Consider the following 19,684-nt stretch of genomic DNA (forward strand, 5'->3'; position numbering starts at 1 on the left):
AGAACGATCGGATCCAGTCCTGCATGCTAATTGGTGCCGTGAGCCAAGATGGAGACTTTTGTATATACACAACCCAGTGATAGAAATTGGTACTACGCTAGCTTAAAGACTTCATGCCCACGTACACAACTAGAAATTGGTATGTATGCATCTTTGGTTCCTTTTAAATTCGTTATGTATTCCCCATATATATGTGTGTGTTTGATTCATCTTCTTTTTTCGTATGTGTTGACTGCTGGGCACCACACATGAGACCTGAGAAGAAAAGAGGGATATATTATCACAGTTGCAGTGTATCAATTGATCATGGCACCGGTATATACTAATTTTCAGCTATTTTAGACGAGCAACAGCATCAGAATGCTTCAAGCCCCATCTGCGGTGCTAGGAAAGTGCATAACGATCTTTCAAGCCAGCAATAAGGAGTGAAGTAATTTTTGGTACCACAATATTATGTTCGTCCGTTTAGGTTGACATAGACATAATCGTCTGTTAGTCGACTCAATCAATAGCTGATTAACGAAAGCTGATTGATTTTTTTTACAGCAATTCGTTTATATTTGTGTTGCAGCGCTTCTGCAGCCTGATCAAAACCCGGTCGATTTGAGGTGCATCGTGCCGCCCTAACCCCACCAAAATCTAATGGTACTCATAATGCTCAAAACTGATGAGGTTGTGATGCAAGTTCATGGTGGATCGATGGCCAGCCTGCAGAGGGAACCGCAGTACACACACATACGTGTATGGTGGTTGCATCCCTGTGTGCCTGAATTTTTCATTGGCAATAGCTAGCTCAAATGAGATGGCATTTTAAAAAGTCCATGCTAAAATGATAGAAAATAGGGTTGTCAATGACCGTAATAGTTTGGAGAAGCATGATACGCTCATCCATAGATGAGTGATAAGCATCATGCAAAAGTCTGAACTTACTTATTTACAATGAACGTAATACTACTAGGTTCTCGAAGCACGCATCTTTTGATTTTTACATCTTTATGTGCACACTTGACTACCATGAAGGATGAGTGCTGGTAGGTGAAGGCTGGACACGTACATGTCAGCTTTGCGTATTACACCTTCAGTTCAAGTTAATTATGGGTTTGTCGTTTCTCCAATACTTAGTTTTAAATTTGCATGTATATACATCACACCGCAAATATATGCCTGTATGAGATGATTGATGCATTTGCTAGGAGCAAAGGTTCTATATTTGTGCACGCGCCACTACGACGAAACATTAGTTTCTCCCAAAGTAATCTATAAAACTGAATGCTTGCTAGCGTTTGTATGCTTAGTTGTCCGATGAAGTTTTCTGTGTTTTGTCAAAGGTGAGTAAGGTGAGTAAATGATACGAGAAACAACGGAGTTCTTATGATAGTCTTTCCTCCCTCGGGGGTTTGTTTGTTTGCTTCCGCATCCAACATAGTAGACCTTTGCAGTTGCAACTATGTCTTACAAAGATGCAGCTTCCAGTTTATTTCATGTTATCATTCTATAATAGTACTTGCATATTTTCAACCCACCATTTAATTAATTCAAAATTATTTACATGCATATCTACATTGCAATGGACAGCCACTTGTGAAGATATATAAGCTGGCACATCTTTACTCAGTGTCAGCATAGTTATGACATGTTCTAATATAATATCGTACAATTATTACATTTCTTCTTTCACACAACAATTTGTAGAGGATATTAGTGTTCATACTATTTTTAGGTCAGGCTCATGGCAAGGAATCAAGCACTTAGTCAGACCATAATTTATCATATAAATACAGTATGGTGATGAGCTGAACAAGTATGGAGTAGTTACCTCTAATGAGGTACCATCCCTTTCTTTTACGTGTCCGTGTGTAAAATATGGGCTCCATTATTTCAGTTTGATTATAATATAATAGCTGACATTTGAGGAATCAATTTACTTGGCGGTTCGAGCAAAGGAGTCCATATTGTAAGTTATGTTCTACAAGTATATATATTTCCATGCAGTGCACAAGAGATTTTAAAGCGTGAAATAATTATATCTTGAAATACTGTGGTATGTATATATCACTAAACATGAGTGAAAAATATATTGGTAGAGGTTGAACATGCCAAATAAATATATCGCTATTATTTTTTGCCTAAAATTGTACTCCCTCCGTCCGGAAATACTTGTCAGAAAAATAAATGTATCTAGACGTATTTTGTCGAGTATGAATATGCATGTATGCTTTTCCTTGGATAGCATGCACACTTGCCGAATAAGTTTGTTTTCTTCCTGAGATGTGACATCTGTCGGACGCCTATTGTGTCTTATTTTATTGTTTGGCAATGTTAGGAAATAAGAAAAAGGTCTAGACTTTAAGTGGGTGTTTTCAGTTTTGCCAGCTACCATGTAGGGCTTTAGACACAACTTGTATTTTGATTTAGTTTTTCCTTGTATCACTAGCTATTTTCTCACTTAGCATATGTGAACACGTGTCTGGCAGGTCTGAGAGGAATGATCTTAGTCTAAGATGAAGTTTGGTTTCATACAACCAAGTAGTGAAAAATTGTTTTTGTCTTTGACCATTATTTTGTAGGGTATACATATAGATTTGGTGTTAATAGTTATAATGAGCTGGCTGGCATAAAACATTGTCTAGATGATAGTAATGAGTGGCCCACATCAAACATACCCATGTTACTCATGTTTATTACTCATTTATATTTTATTTCTCTCGCTAGGCATCTATTCTATGACTAGTGAATTAGGAGTGATCATCTAGAACTAATTGAAGTATAGACTTTTCCACACTTCAAATTTGCATCCAACTATATATGGAAATAGCAACTTGAATATATCATGCGTTATTCACCATCTTCTACTCAAGGACCATTGTTCATCTATGTTTTTGTATATCCCTTGATAAAAAATATGGGTTTTTATCAGTTTTGCCATCGGCTGTCTAGCGCTACTCAGTTTTGCCACTAAACATTTTCACTACTCAAAAATGCCACTGTTCTGTTAAATCAAGCTCAAAAAGACCATTTTTCACCGTTATCGTTTGGTCAATACACGTTGACTGAAGTTAGATGACGAAATTACCCCTATCCCATTTGTAAGGGCCGCATGAGAAAAAGAGAAGAAAAATTGGGAGTCTGGGGGTTCGAACCCAAGACCACGGCCTACACAGGCGCACGAGCTAACCAACTGAACCATGGAAAAAATTTGTTTTGTGAGGAGATACAGACCTTATATACAGATGTCTGAACCTAACTAAACAAAATCTTATCTAATCCTTGACCCGATCTGTTCGTGGCAGTTTCCCTTTCCCCAGCCGGAACCAATATCCCCAGTCATCGCCGCCGCCTGCCAAAATCCTCACCTGGCACCGCCGGTCGCCAGGCTGCCCGCCCAGCTCCGGCGCGCCCCCACTCGCCGCAGCTGCGGCGCCTCCCGCCGAGTGCCGCCACCCATCCCAGCTTCGGCTCTTCCTCCCGCTCGGCACCGCCACCGGAGGCAGGCAGCTCCGGCGCTTCTCCCGGCTGACTCCGCAGCTCCTCCCGAGTCTTGAAGTGCAATTGTTCCACGGCAATGGCGACGGACAGCAGGACCGAATCGGAGGCTTGCATCGGCCACAGGACGCCCCAACATGACATATGCTCTGAAATTCCTGCATTGTGAGTATACTAATTCTTAGTGTGCGTGTGTGGTTGAATATAACTTGTAGAGGTCGAAATTTGTACATAGAGTTTGTAGTAGCTGACTTTGCCTTACTGATAATCGCGTGCAATTTGGTACTTGTGTTCCTGATGGTCAGGATGGATGCAGATACTGCTTGTATGCTGACAGTTAGGATGGAAACAAGCCGTGAGAATAGCGATGGTCTCAAGCGATATGTTGGCGGCTTCGATTTTCATCTATTCGTAGAACCTAGTATCACACACAAAACATTGCTGCACAAACTGTGTGATACCTATCCATGGGGGTGGCGTGATTACGTTGAGTTGAAGTACTATGACAGGGAGCAGAATAAATGGGTTGCTGTTGTATGTGATGATGATGCAGCTTTGATGTTTGGAAAACATCAAGATTCAAAGAAAATATCTATGCAAATTGAGGTTCTTCAAAAATCCCAAACTCCTAGCACACCTAGCCATAATCCACCTACACAACCTTGTTACAGTGAGAGTCAACATACAGGGAGTCAGGCAGTTGATGTTGATACAGTCAACATACAGGGAGTCAAGCAGTCTAATAGTGTTGACGATGCTAATAGAGACATAACTGATGATGCTATACCTGATGATGCTATTCTCTCGGATAATGATGATGAGCGGCAGTATCCAGACTTGGTCAAGAAGTCTACCAAAGAAGATGATTCGACAGATATGGAAGAGGAAGATAATCCTCCAGCATATGAATCCACTGACACTGAAGAGGAAGAAGAGAATAGAGACATGGGTTTAGTTGATGAAGAGGAAGAGGAGGAGGAGGACAGACCTGTTGTAGTATATAACAAGGAGAACCCATTATTTGTAGAAGGCTCGGTATTCCCCTCTTTGTTGGACTGCAAGAATGCACTTTCTACTTTTGCAATTAAACGTGAATTTGACTATACAGTCGAAAAGAGTGATTCTAAGAGGCTGAGAGCAAGTTGTGCATATAAGAGGTGTAAGTGGAGAATTCATGGCTCTTATATGAGGAATAGCACAATATTTTAGGTATAACTTGCTAACATCTAATTGATTTGTTTATTGTACCCTTTATTTTGTGGAACTGGTAACTATACAAATGTGGCAAGTTTAACATACTAGCAACATACTAACTGATTTTGTTGTTTCCTACAGATCAAGGTGTGTCCTTTCTCTCATACATGCCCAACTAAGCTGAGAAGTGAGAAGTTCAAGCCGGCAAAGAGCAGGTGGGTTGCTGATGTTGTGCTGGAGTGGGTGAGAAAGAACCCAGATATTGGCCCTACTGCTCTTCAAGAGAAGATCCATGAGAAGTACCACTTCACGGTGCCATACATGCGTGTATCTCGTGGTAAGGACAAAGCAATGGATATGATTAGTGGAAAATGGGAAGATAGCTTCCATCGTCTCTATAGTTTCAAGGCTGAGGTGGAGAAGTGTTCTCCTGGTAGTGTAGTGGAAATAGACAAAGAAACTGTGCAGTACAAGATCAAAGGAAAAGTGAGGGAGAAGGAATGCTTTAGGAGGGTGTTTGTTTCATTCAAGGCATGTTGGCAAGGCTTTTTAAATGGATGTCGACCATACTTGGCCGTAGACTCAACTGCACTAAATGGGAGATTCAAAGGGCAACTAGCTTCTGCTTGTGCCATTGATGGCCGTAATTGGCTTTACCCAGTTGCATATGGGGTGCTAGAGACAGAATCATCTGAAAGTTGGGCTTGGTTTCTTCAAAATCCGTGTGGGCTTATTGGGCATCCTGAAGGACTAGTCATACACACTGACGCTTGCAAAGGTTTAGAGACAGCAGTAGAACAAGTGTGGCCTGGAGTGGAGCATAGGGAGTGTATGAGGCGTCTTGCTGCAAATTTTCGAAAAAAATTCAAGGGCAAGGTCTATGATGATAATCTTTGGGCTGCAAGCTTAACTTTCAGCTCTAGAAAGCACAACTGGCATATGAAACAGATCCTTGCTAAGAAGAGTGTCCAAAAATATATGGCTGAACACCACACAAAGATATGGTATAGAAGCAAGTTCAATGAAATATGCAAGGTTGACTACGTCAACAACAACCTCGCAGAGTCATTTAATAGCAAAGTCAGAAAAGTTAAGTCTCTTCTTATTGTCGACATGTTGGACAAGATTAGGCAGATGATAATGGAGAAGTTTGATCTGCGGATGAGGATAGCATTAGAAAAATGGCTTGGCCATCTCATAATACCAAGTGTGATAAAGGCACTGCATGCCAAATCCAAAGGTAAATATCTTGTACTCTTTCAATTGATTAATTTCATAACAACTCAATTCAATAATTAATGTTTTGTGTTCTTTTCAGGGCTGAAGATGATGGTAATTATACGCAGTGATGTTGAGGCAGAAATTACTGCAGTGGACAAAGAGAATAGGGAATGGAGGTACCCTGTTGACATCGCAAAGGAAACATGTAGCTGCAGGCAATGGCAGGTCAAGGGTTTGCCATGTATCCATGCCCTGTACTTTATTACTTCACTACGAGGTCCAGTATCAGAAATTGAACCATATGTACATGAGTTCTACTCCGTTGCAAAATTTAAGGCTGCGTATGCGGACAACATACCTGCAATGGTAGGCAAGCAACAATGGGACATTGTTGACCCTGGCTTCAAACTACATGCTCCGGTGTTGAGGAGGCCAAAAGGCCGACCAAGGAAGACTAGAATTAGATCTAGTGCTGAAGGTGCTGGCGTGGGCGCCAGGAAAAGGAAGTGCAAGCGATGCGGAGGCTTCGGGCACATTGCCAGATTGTGCACAAATCCAGTTGACCCAACATTTGGAGAAGATGAGGCTGGCCTCCAAGCTAGGGAAGCCCCTTTTGTGGCAGGAGAAGGCGACCCTGAACTATCAATGGTTGCAAGTTCTGCTAGGTAACATCAAAAGAACATGTGCTTTTCTATATGTATTTTCAACATCTATTTTCATTCTTTTTTGCAACATGACTAACTTCTGTACAGCTCAAAGAAAAGTGTGAAGAAAACAAGTGTGAAGAAAACAAGTGTGAAGAACACCAGGAAAAGGAAGGACATGCAAAATGAAGTTTGTACCACAACCGATGGACCTGCAAGTGGATTTCTTTCGTCTCCCATGCATATTCGAATTGCAAATGCGGAACCACCAGACAGTCCTGCTAAAAACACAAGAAGCAAAAAGAAGCTACATATGTGAAGTTTGTGTGATCGTGACCTTTTTCTTGTGAACCTGGACATGTTTCCTTTCAACCTTATGCATGTTTGAGAATTTGGACCTTTATATTTTGACCAACAAGTGGATGTTATTGAACCTTATTTATGTTTGTGAACCTGATTTGTGTGTGCTGAAAAAACAACAAGTTGATATTTCGAATCTTATTTATGTCTGTGAACCACTTTGTGTTTGTGTCATTTTCAGAAAAATGGGCAGCAACCATGCTGAAATTTTCATAGAAATATAGAATAATATGTGATCGTGCTGTCATATGTGTTGTTTCTGTCAATTAGTGTGTGACCATCAAAAAATTTGGGCGTGGCGGTCTGCCTCATTTGTTTATGTCTACTAGTACCAGACAGTTTCTTCTAGCCGGCCAGCCGCTCGTGCGGATCTGTTGTCCATAGTAACTTTCAAACCGAAGTTCAACTATTTAGCAACAGGAAAATATACGAGACATTGTTGTGTTGGAATATTATTCCATATAACATATAATGGATATATCTCCTTCTGCAACATAACATCTCCTTAGCTCAGTTGGTTTGCTCGCTCTTTACTGGAGGTTGTGGTCTTGGGTTCGAAACCCCAAGACGACAATTTTTATTCTATTTTCATGCACACCTTACAAATGGTCCCACAAGTCAACACAGAGAGACGGGGGGACAGGGGTATTTTTGTCATCTACCTCCAGTCAACGTGCATTGACCAGACGGTAACGGTGAAAAATGGCATTTCCGAGTTTGTGTCTAACGGAACAGTGGCATTTTTGATTAGTGAAAACATTTAGTGGCAAAACTGAGTAGCGTTAGACAGCCGATGGCAAAACTGATAAAAACCCAAAAAATATTGTTAAGCATAACAGAATTGGTTATGCTCATAACATAACATGTATGCCGAAGATTCCTCATTTTTGTTGTTCTTTCATAGGTTTTAAGGTGTTGTTAATATGTAGGTTCAACGGTTTTAGTGAGCTTCCTTGCCATGGCTTTTTTCTAGCGGCTCGAGTTAGTGATTAATAGTGCATTCTCATCTCAAATGTATCACCCTAAAGAAAAATACTTAAACTTTTGCACCTTTAACTTTGCAGCCATCTACTCCCTCCGTTCGGAATTACTTGTCGCAGAAATGGATGTATCTACACATATTTTAGTTCTAGATACATCCATATCCGAGACAACTAATTCCGAACGGAGGGAGTAGAAGGAAAGTAATCATGATATAAGTGACACATGAGAGGCACCTTTAACTTTGCAGCCATCTACGACTCTTCCCAATATTGTAATGCAACAAAATATTTCATACATCAGGAAAATACAAATTTATGTAATTTGTGTGAGATGCATGTGTTCTCAAAAGACCATGTGAGAAATTTAATTCATTATTATTGTAGTGAGTTAATTATGACTAACGAGTCAGTAAGTATTCAAGACTAAAAAGTATAATTTATTGAAACTAATATTCATGTTCAGTGGCTTATGTATATGCTTCAATAAGCATTCCATTTCTATCGGTCGAATATTTGTGTTGCACACAATATCAATAAAAGGAGCAAGGTAACAATATAACTTAGGTACACACACGATGATAAATGGACAAAAATATAAAGATTCTAACCCGCGCATTGAGCGGGCCACTCTGCTAGTGGTAATAATGTTAGTAGGTGTATGTAAAGCTAGGTAATTAGCAAGTCAACATGGCCTCGATTGAACAAACGTCGGTTTTTAGTTGCTGGTCAGTTATGTAGCTTGTCTCCAATGACCTTTTTAACTCAAAACATTTCGTCCATCGATCAAATAGACAACAAGGATACGAAACAAATGGAAAGAAAGTAGCAAGTTGTTAAATTCAGAATTTTATTTCTGTGATTTCTGCTTTCATTTTGTGGAACCTAGCTTGTGAAATCTTCCTGTGTTTCTAACTTGAGCGCCTCCTGTGGTTTTAGCAATGGACTTGGCTCTAGCTCTTGAAAAGCTGGTGAGTGAGAAGTTCACAACCTGCACACCGTAAGTTGTGCCTTCATGACTAGTACAAGGAAGTTATTGTAAAATTGATTTGTTTGTGAGTTTGACCAATTGAATTCTTGATTGATTTATCAGAACCAGTATATGCAATGCTACATCACACCATATTATAAAAGTTCATTGGAAATTTCAGAGGTAGCAACAAGGTGCAACGGTCCTCGATGAGTGAGTTTTTTGAGATTACTTCTTTAGGAGCAGGTAAACCGTCTTCATAGAGAGAGATCTGCCATAAACGCACTACCGTCTTGAAACACTTTTATGACACTTTGATCCGATACCGCTTGAAGAAAAGGCCTAAAGGTCAAGACAGGAATGCTCCAAGGGAATATGCATGTAAGGTCACAAATCATAACTCTCGGGTAGCGGATCAACCAACCACTGGATGTGTTCCATGATTTATTTATTTCAATGGGTTTACAAAGTGGTATGTACGGTGCATACGCCCTTCAAAGGTATAATTTCTCTTCAGTTATCTCCTTATGAGTGAAGGAAATATGCCCTAGAGGCAATAATAAAGTTATTATTTCCTTATTCACAATAAATGTTTATTATTCATGCTAGAATTGTATTGATTGGAAACCTTGATACACGTGTGAATACATAGACAAATACCGTGTCCCTAGTGAGCCTCTACTTGACTAGCTCGTTGATCAAAGATGGTTAAGGTTTCTTAACCATAGACATTAGTTGTCATTTGATGAACGGGATCACATCATTAGGAGAATGATGTGATGGACAAGACCCATCCGTTAGCTTAGCATATTGATCGTTCAGTTTTATTGCTATTGCTTTCTTCATGTCATATACATATTCCTTTGACTATGAGATTATGCAACTCCCGGACACCGAAGGAATGCCTTGTGTGCTATCAAACATCACAACATATCTGGGTGATTATAAAGATGCTCTACAGGTATCTCCGAAGGTGTTTGTTGGGTTGGCATAGATCGAGATTAGGATTTGTCGCTCCGAGTATCGGAGAGGTATCTCTAGGCCCTCTCGGTAATGCACATCATAAGAAGCCTTGCAAGCAAAGTGAGTAATGAGTTAGTTACAGGATGATGTATTATGGAACGAGTAAAGAGACTTGTAGGTAACGAGACCGAACTAGGTATGAAGATACCGACGACCGAATCTCGGGCAAATAACATACCGATGACAAAGGAAATAACGTATGTTGTCATAACGGTTCGACCGATAAAGATTTTCGTAGAGGGCCGCACCAGAGGAGACGGAAAGAGCGGAAGAGAGAAGGAAGGGGAGGGATTCGGCCTCCCCCATGGTTGCTCCCCTCCCCCTCCCACCTATATATGTGGGGAGGGGCGCCTAGAACACAGACCAACAATTGTTAGCCGTGTGCGGCACCTCCCTCCACAGTTTACGCCTCCGGTCATATCTTCGTAGTGTTTAGGCGAAGCCCTGCGCGGGTTACTTCGCCATCACCGTCACCACGCCGTCGTGCTGAAGAAACTCATCTACTTCCTCGACACTTTGCTGGCTCAAGAGTTCGAGGAACATCATCGAGCTGAACATGTGCAGAACTCGGAGGTGCCGTACATTCGGTACTTGATCGGTCGGAACAAGAAGAAGTTTGACTACATCAACCGCGTTGTCAAACGCTTCCGCTTTCGGTCTACGAGGGTACGTAGACACACTCTCCTCCTCTCGTTGCTATGCATCTCCTAGATAGATCTTGCGTGAGCATAGGAATTTTTTTTAAATTGCATGCTACATTCCCAACAATGAGTTCTTTGATGCTTGTGAGAATGCGAAGGCTTGATGCGAACTCTGGTGCCGACAGGATATGAATGGCCGGACAATGCGGCATTTTTCTTTTGCACCAAAGTATTTCAGGCCATTATGCTGTTCTTTTTAGTTTGAATCTTCTTCGGAAGTTGCAATGTAAGTTGGAAGATAACAATACACAGTTCATTTTTGTATGTCCATGTAGTAGTGGTTTTGTTATTGACATTCAGGGATGATGATATCAACAACTAAAGCAATGGTAAGGATATGTTGGTTCCATTTTCATCTTATTAGTGGGCTAAATCCGTGGAGCTTTGATACGTTATTATTGATTGATAGACAACTATATATGGATTTTCTTTAGCCTTTTGTTTTTCCTCATGCTGCTACTGTATCAGTTCAATTTGAGAAGCACATTGTTCATGCGCCTATATGTGATATACTAATTTGCACTAATGGAAGTCGGTTGCTATAGATAAATGGATCAATAATGAAACACTCATTACTGCTACGACAATATATTCCATCACAATGCACGGGCACCTATAGTCAAGAGGAGGCACTTATAGATAAAAGTGATAGGAGGTAGCAAGTATGAGCATGATCTAACAATGGACCAATGGTAATTTATGTGAGAGAGAAATGCTTGTGAGAATAATGCATAGTATATTTTACTCCCGTTGCAACGCACAGGCATATTTACTAGTAACTAAGTTTAGGAAATGTTTTTTTTCAAAAATGTGTTCATGTATGTGTAATATAAAATATGTTCTTGAATTAGAAAATGAATTTTTTATAATTATTTATTTAATATAAAAGGTGTTTACATATGTTCAAAAGGTGTCCATGTAATTTTTAATGTTAGTGCAACTTAAAAAGGAGTTCCTGTAATTAATAAAATGTTATTATAATTTTGAAAAGCATTTATGTATTTCAAAAAATGTTATTGCAATTTTAAAACGTTTAATGTTTTTAAATGCTTGTGTAATTTATTAAATTGTTCACATGGTATTTAAAATTGATGATATAAAATTATAAACTATTTGTATTTTTAGAAAATCAAGAATTTTTTTAAAATGTATTCGCACATTTAGGAAATTGCCTAAAATTAGAATTAATGTTCATCTAGTTGTACAAATTGTTCCTGTAATTTCAGAATGTGTTTGAGACTTTTATAAAAACAATTAAGTATTTTTAAAAGTGTTAAAACGTTTACTAAAAGTGTTGTAGACTTTTCAAAAGTTAATATGAAAACATGAAATATAAAATTAAAAAATATAAAAATAAACTGGGAAAAGGAAGATCACATAAACCCGGGGAAATCGGACATAAGGTGAAAAAAATAGACACTAGCGGGCCTCGGCATGATCGCATGCAGTAGTTTCCTGCGTGCAGTTTTAGGAGGGGGCAAAGATATCTAGAACACGGTTGAAGGAGATAATTTATAAATCATGTCGTATATGATTGAATTTATTTTAATTTTTATGGGAAGAATTTATTTATATATGCACTACCATAGTGAAGTTTTCTTATGAGCTGCGACAAGGCTCATTCTGGCCCCCAACAAATGCTCTATCCCCCTTAAAAAACAAATGCTCTGTCATTCGTACAATGGATTTTCCTCTTTTTTTTTTCTCGTTACTCAGTAGGATTAGTGTTTGGGTGATTGTTATACGCCACCTATTGCACATGATAGCGAGTCGATTGTCCACATTAGGCGTATTAGTGGGCATGCGCAGCTCAGACAACCGACGGAACGGTTTTTAATCGCTAGCTACGCGGGGTGTTCTCTCGTGGTTTTCTTCCAAACTTTTTACTTTTAGTTTATGTTCCCTTTTTTTATCTTTTAATGTCTATGCCTTAATTGTAGTTTTGTTTATTTTTTTTTTCTATTTCTCTTACAAATTATATAAACCTTCATCGAGTAATACACACATATTTTACTCGATTTATTTTATTTTTTTCTGGATTTCTGTTTTATTTTATTTTCTACTTTAAAAATTTTAGTTTCCATTTCCTTGTTTTTTTTCTTTTCTGTTTTCCTTCTTTAGTTTTCTCATTTTCCTAATTTATTTGATTTTGTTTCATTCTGCTTTTAAAAATGAACACATACAATACTTAGAAATACATGAATATATTTTTGAAATGCATGAACACTTTTCTGAAACTTCTTGAACATTTTCCTAATAGACGTGGACACTTTTAAAACTTATACCATTCTTTAAAGTAGTTGGATCTTTATCAAATGACACGAAATTTATAAAACAAAATGCTTGTAAACATTTTTAAAACCATGAGAACACATTTAGAATACATGAACACTATTTATATTTACACAAATACTTTCTGAATTTGTTTGATTTTTTAAAGAAATATATGGACACCATTTAAAATTGAACTAACATTTTAAAAATACACGAAAACATATTAAATTTGCATTTTCCAAATATATAACATGTATTCTTTTATTTTTGCATTGGGACACGCCTATAAGAGTGGGCGGGGGAGGGGGGATTATTTGTTCATTTTTACAAGTGGGTCCCACATGTAAGCGGTATATCTAAAGTACTATGGACAAAGAAAATGATCAAAGGGGTTTGACCTGACAGAAATGATGCAAAGGGTAAAAGCGATCAACCATTTTAAGGGAATAGGGATAAAACTGAGTGTTTCTGAATCTTGAGTGGCGGGAAGCAAGTGCAAAATTATAAAGATCTCAATTGTTTATTCCTTAGTCTAACATAGTGGTAAAAGTAGTAAAATTATATTACTGTGGGCATCCCACAAGCCAAAATCATAAAAATCCTAATTTTTTATTCCTTAGTCTAACATAGTCGTAAAAATAATAAAATTATATTACTTATGGGCATCCCGAAAGCTTGTGGATTGCCCTTAAGTTTTTGTGCTTGTGGTCAAGTTCTACATTATATGTAGTTGTTCGTAAGGGTCCGGATATTCAATTCGGTGCCCGGGCTCATCTGCACCTGGTGAATAGTAAAATAAAAATATATAGTAAAAAATGTCAAAAATATATTTTCATGCAAGATGCACCAGTGCGTGCAAAATTTCGTGGCTAAGGAGCTCGTCGCAAAAAACAAAAATGACCTCTGAACCGTGTTCTTTTCAATAGTTTCTCACAGGCCCAAAATTTATCTCTTCTCTGAGAGCTACCGAAATTTCTAAACTCCACGAAACTTGCCAAGGACTTCACGCACATGAGCATCTCACAAATTTTTAAACTATTTTTGAAGGATTTTAAAATTCACCCATGCTTGTGAGTGCAGATGCATCCGAGAGCCAAAACGCGACTTCTGTAAGGTACCCGAGAGCCAAAACGCGACTTCTGTAAGGGCAACCCTTTTGTTTGTGGATAATTTATAGCCGCATCGCGGATGCCGTAAGTGGGAGGAGGGGGTTGTCCCAACTCCCAACAGCATTTTACTTGTTATGGGCCGAATAGGAAGCAACTAACTAAAAGTTAACCCTTGGGACGCTCCCGCACGCAGTGGCGGAGCTTGAGCATAATCCAAGAAGGGGTCATTACTTAAAGGGGAGCAAATTTATAGGATAAGAGGGGCTAATCTCTAATTTAAGCACTAATTAGACCTAATGTATACATATTCTTCAATGAGTGCAAAGATTAGGGGGTAGAGGCATGGCCCCTCTTGGTCTGCATGAAGCCACGCCATTGCTTGCATGAGTCATTATTTGGCATGGGAGCACGTTAAGTGGTATGCCTAGTCATTGCCACGTATCATGTGTTGGGCGCTCTTTTTGAATTTTTTTTGTACACATTTTTTGGCTTTAGATGATTTTTTTTCTTGCCTGATTTTCCCAAGATTTTGAAGGGGGGCGGGGGGTTTGATTTTTTTTGCTAGGAAGCAGTCCTTTTCACAAGAGGTGCTTCCTTGATATGTGTTGTGCTTCTTACGGAAGCAACGATGTGCTTCCGCCAAAAGCATATCGCCTGAGCTACCATCAGATAGCATGTGCTTCTCAAAATGGAAAAAAGCACAACTGTATCTTTCACCAAAGAAAGGAAAACACATAGTTGTGCTTCCGCGAAAATGACACCCTTGCTTCTGTGAAAAGCACAGTCCGCGCTTCCTCAAATAAAGGAAAAAACACAGTATGTGCTTTCAAAAAAGTGAAACTCGCAACCGTTCTTCCCGGCTCTAGTTTTTTTGGTATTCATTTTTGTTGTTGCCGGTTTTTCGGGTTTTTTTTTTGGATTTTTTTGTTTCCTTTTTTTTCGTTGTTTTTTCATCGAAACCCATTAACTTGGAATCTAGTTTCGAAGATCTCGACGAGAGAAATTCAAAGACGAAAATGGTTCGGTGTTTGGACGCACGATTAGAGATAAAATAATTTGAAATAATAAATCTAAAAAAGAGAGAAAACTCACATGTTGTGCTCCACTTGTCAACACCTGAGAATACAGTGAGTGATCTTTGCAAAGGGTGATTTCCCATTATAAATTTAAACTATAGGCACAAGTATCAGACGAACATAATGAGTGGCCCAACTCTAAATACGCTGCCGCAATTATTTGGTTCACAAGATTTAAAAAGCATACAGAAGGCTGAATCCTAAAGGGATGAAGTACACAAAAATCAACAAGTGATTTGTTTGCCCCATAAGAGAATCAAGGAATTTTGTATAGAAATCAAATTCATATCATAGATTCTATTGGAAAATTTCTACAGATTTGCATACTACATAATTTATATAAAATTCATTTGAAGGAAAGAGCCCTCATGTGCGGTACGTCTGCACTCACATTTCAGTAGATTTCTTCGTTTGTTCTTGTAAGTACAATCCAACTACGGAAAAAAAAAACGGCTCCGCATCGGTTAAGTGTAGGTGTTTGCGATGTCGGCGAGGTGGCCCGCCAGTTCATCTGGCGCAGAGAACATGACCATGTGGTCGGCGTTAGCCATCTCCCTCACCTCAACCACGGGGATACCTGCAATCATGTGCCTCTGGTACTCCTCAACCATGGCCATGTCCTGCTTGGCGACCACGTAGACCTTGGTCACCGCGCCGTACCGGGCAGCGCTGAACGGCGGCCGTTGCTGCTGGTCGGCCACGTAGTAGGAGCTCACCCGCGCCAGGCTCTGGCACAACGTGTAGTCCTCCTCCGGGCTCAGCTGGTAGAGCTTCTGGCGCACGAGCTCGGGGCCGAGGAACACCGACGGTGGGGCGTGCTCCTCGTCGATAACACTGTCCATCCAGTCGGACGCGAGAACCTTCTCGATGACGCGGGTGCGCGGGCCGTCGCAGTCGGGCATGAAGGCGGTGAGGAACACGGCGGCGGCGACCTTGTCGGGGAATTCCTCGGCCGCGAGCGCGACGCTCATCCCGCCGAAGCTGTGGCCCACGAGCACCGCCCGCTCGCCGTCCGGGAGGTCCCGGAGCGCGTCGAGCAGGGGGCGCGTGTAGTCCTCAAAGGTGGGCGCGTCGCGCAGCCGGCGCGCGTCGGCGCCGCACGCCACGAGGTCCGGCGCGTCCACGCGGTGCCCCGCGGCACGGAGCAGGGTGGCGACCTTGTACCAGCACCACCCGCCGTGGCCCGTGCCGTGCACCAGGATGAGGCGGGTCGACGTCGCCACGGCAGCCGCTGGCACAGAGGAAGAAGACATGTGTGCGCGCCGAGCACTGGACAGTACACGCCGAGGCAAGTAGGCACCTAGCTAGCTGCTTCCTTTTCTTGGCTGCTTGATTCATGTTACACGTCTCACTTTATTTATGTATGCGGCTATGCGGGCATCTTCTTCAAGAAAAAAGGGCAGATGCCGTATTGTCGGCTGATGCAATGCTGGCGGCGTCCTTTATGCATTGGCAGGCTGCAGAGAAGATAGCTGTTCAGCACAATCTGTTCACGCGGAGAAGATGTAGTAGAAATGAATGTTTTAGGCCCTTTTCGGTATCTCTCCGCGGAGCGAAGCTGGGGAGCTGGATTTTCGCTGCTCCGTCAAAATAAGCTGTAGGCTGATCCGCTCCAGGACTCTAGGAGTAGAGTCAGAGGAGCGAAGAAGAATCAAACAGGCTCTTAGTTAATACAATCAAAAAACCAATCTGATGAAAAAGGTAGTACATTTATACACCACACTTTTTGACATGTGACTTCCTCATGCCTAAACGGAAACCGAAAATGGGCTGCAATTTAATTGCGCTAGTCGGGTCTTGAACTTAATACTTCTTGGCTCTTGTTGAGATATATATTACGTATGTATTACTTGTACAACAAGCCCTTCTCCTTTCTTGTATAGTTGAGGACGTGGTCATCTATTGTACCTATATATGTATTAACCGGAAACATAATACATGTGTGAATACATAGACAAACAGAGTGTCACTAGTATGCCTCTACTTGACTAGCTCGTTAATCAAAGATGGTTATGTTTCCTAACCATGGACAAAGAGTTGTTATTTAATTAACGGGATCACATCATTAGGTGAATGATCTGATTGACATGACCCATTCCATTAGCTTAGCACCCGATCGTTTAGTATGTTGCTATTGCTTTCTCCATGACTTATACATGTTCCTATGACTATGAGATTATGCAACTCCCGTTTTCCGGAGGAACACTTTGTGTGTTACCAAACGTCACAACATAACTGGGTGATTATAAAGGTGCTCTACAGGTGTCTCCAAAGGTACATGTTGGGTTGGCGTATTTCGAGATTAGGATTTGTCACTCCGATTGTCGGAGAGGTATCTCTGGGCCCTCTCGGTAATGCACATCACCTAAGCCTTGCAAGCATTGCAACTAATGAGTTAGTTGCGAGATGATGTATTATGAAACGAGTAAAGAGACTTGCCGGTAACGAGATTGAACTAGGTATTGAGATACCGACGATCGAATCTCGGGCAAGTAACATACCGATGACAAAGGGAACAACGTATGTTGTTATGCGGTCTGACCGATAAAGATCTTCGTAGAATATGTAGGAACCAATATGAGCATCCAGGTTCCGCTATTGGTTATTGACCGGAGACGTGTCTCGGTCATGTCTACATTGTTCTTGAACCATAGGGTCTGCACGCTTAACGTTACGATGACAGTTTCATTATGAGTTTATGTATTTTGATGTACCGAAGGTTGTTCGGAGTCCCGGATGTGATCATGGACATGACGAGGAGTCTTGAAATGGTCGAGACATAAAGATCGATATATTGGAAGCCTATATTTGGATATCGGAATCGTTCCGGGTGAAATCGGGATTTTACCGGAGTACCGGGGGGTTACCGGAACCCCCCCGGGGGTTATTGGGCCTACATGGGCCCTAAGGGAGAAGAGGAAAGGAGGCAAGAGGTGGCCGCGCGCCCCTCCCCTCCCTAGTCCGAATAGGACAAGGAGAGGGGGGCGCCGCCCCCCCTTTCCTTTCCCTCTTCCTCCTCTTTCCCACTTCTCCTTCTCCAACTAGGAAAGAAGGGAGTCCTACTCCCGGTGGGAGTAGGACTCCCCCTTGGCGCGCCCTCCTTGGCCGACCACCCCCTCCCCTTGGCTCCTTTATATACGGGGGCAGGGGGCACCCTAGAACACACAAGTTGATCTTCGTGATCGTTCCTTAGCCGTGTGCGGTGCCCCCCTCCACCATATTCCACCTCGGTCATATTGTAGCGGTGCTTAGGCGAAGCCCTGCGACGGTTGAACATCAAGATCGTCACCACGCCGTCGTGCTGACGGAACTCCTCCCCGAAGCTTTGCTGGATCGGAGCCCGTGGAGCGTCATCGAGCTGAACGTGTACCAAGAACTCGGAGGTGCCGGAGTAACGGTGCTTGGATCAGTTGGACCGGGAAGACGTACGACTACTTCCTCTATGTTGCATCAACACTTCCGCTTCGGTCTATGAGGGTACGTAGACAACACTCTCCCCTCTCGTTGCTATGCATCACCATGATCTTGCATGTGCGTAGGAATTTTTTTGAAATTACTACGTTCCCCAACAAGGATCCCAATGTGTGGTAGTAGCTTTTCATGGATCACAGACACAGAACTCAGTTCCTGAGGACGGTTTCAATGAGACAACCCACCATGTACTCCTACATGGCCTCTCACCGCTACCTTTACCAAATCGTGTTCACACACTTAGCTCTCAACAGTAGAACATGTTCACCACATTCCAATTCATCCCCGATGAATCAGACCTGACTCAACTCTAAGCAGTAGCAGGCATGACAACAAGCATGCATGAGTAGGCACATCAGGGCTTAAACAATTCTTACTCATGCTAGTGGGTTTCATCTATTTACTGTGGCAATGACAGGTCATGCAGAGGAAAGGGGTTCAACTACCGCAGCATGTAACAGTTGAATCGTTGTTGTCCTAATGCAGTAAAAGAGAGCAGGAGCGAGAGAGTGGGATTGTATCGGAATGAACAAGGGGGTTTTGCTTGCCTGGCACTTCTGGAGATGATAAAGCTCTTCATCGGTGTCATCGAACTCATCGTCGGAACATCGTCTACTCAGAGGGGACAAACACCAGCAACAGAGAAAGAACACAATCAATGCAATGAGACAATATGATGCATGATCATGACATGGCAAAATGAGTGTGTTGGGCTAATGCAACTACAACTAGCTGGGTTTCAGTCATTTTGAACCAAAGGTTCAATCCCAAACTCAACTTATGAATTTAAATAGTGCCTTATCATGTTTTGCATTAAACAGCAAGGTTAAGTTGCTTAAACATGCACGAAACCAGTACAGATGGATAGATTGGATTTTTCTGATCATTTTTCATATATAACTTATTTCATTCTGAGTTATGGTTGAATTTCTATGAATTTTAGAAGTTTTGGACATTTTCTGCAATTTCTGAATTATTTTAAATACAGAAACTATTTAATGCATCAGCATTAAGTCATACTGACATCACCTGGTCAACAGACCATTCCAGGTCAAAGCTGACCTGTGCGTCCACGACGTCAGTGTGACAGGGCAGGATTAGAGGCTGACCAGTGGGGCCAGGTCAACACTGATGTGGCAGGGTCAAAATGACATGTGGGACCAGCTAGGTTAATCTAA

General features: G+C 41.2%; 1 protein-coding gene across 1 annotated transcript; it reads right to left on the reverse strand.

The window, feature by feature from the left end:
- Window positions 1-15,382: 15,382 nt before the first annotated feature.
- Window positions 15,383-16,336, reverse strand: LOC125534029 (methylesterase 3-like). Its single transcript, XM_048697336.1, has one exon. The coding sequence runs from the start codon at window positions 16,286-16,288 to the stop codon at window positions 15,500-15,502; it is 789 nt and encodes a 262-aa protein (XP_048553293.1). The 5' UTR covers window positions 16,289-16,336; the 3' UTR covers window positions 15,383-15,499.
- Between the last annotated feature and the right edge of the window lie 3,348 nt (window positions 16,337-19,684).

The sequence above is a fragment of the Triticum urartu genome, chromosome 2 (assembly GCF_003073215.2).
Source record: "Triticum urartu cultivar G1812 chromosome 2, Tu2.1, whole genome shotgun sequence".
In the NCBI taxonomy this organism is placed as follows: Eukaryota; Viridiplantae; Streptophyta; class Magnoliopsida; order Poales; family Poaceae; genus Triticum; species Triticum urartu.

Excerpts from the sequence above, each read along its gene's own strand:
- LOC125534029 (XM_048697336.1), bottom strand. The coding sequence starts at position 16,288 with ATGTCTTCTTCCTCTGTGCCAGCGGCTGCCGTGGCGACGTCGACCCGC.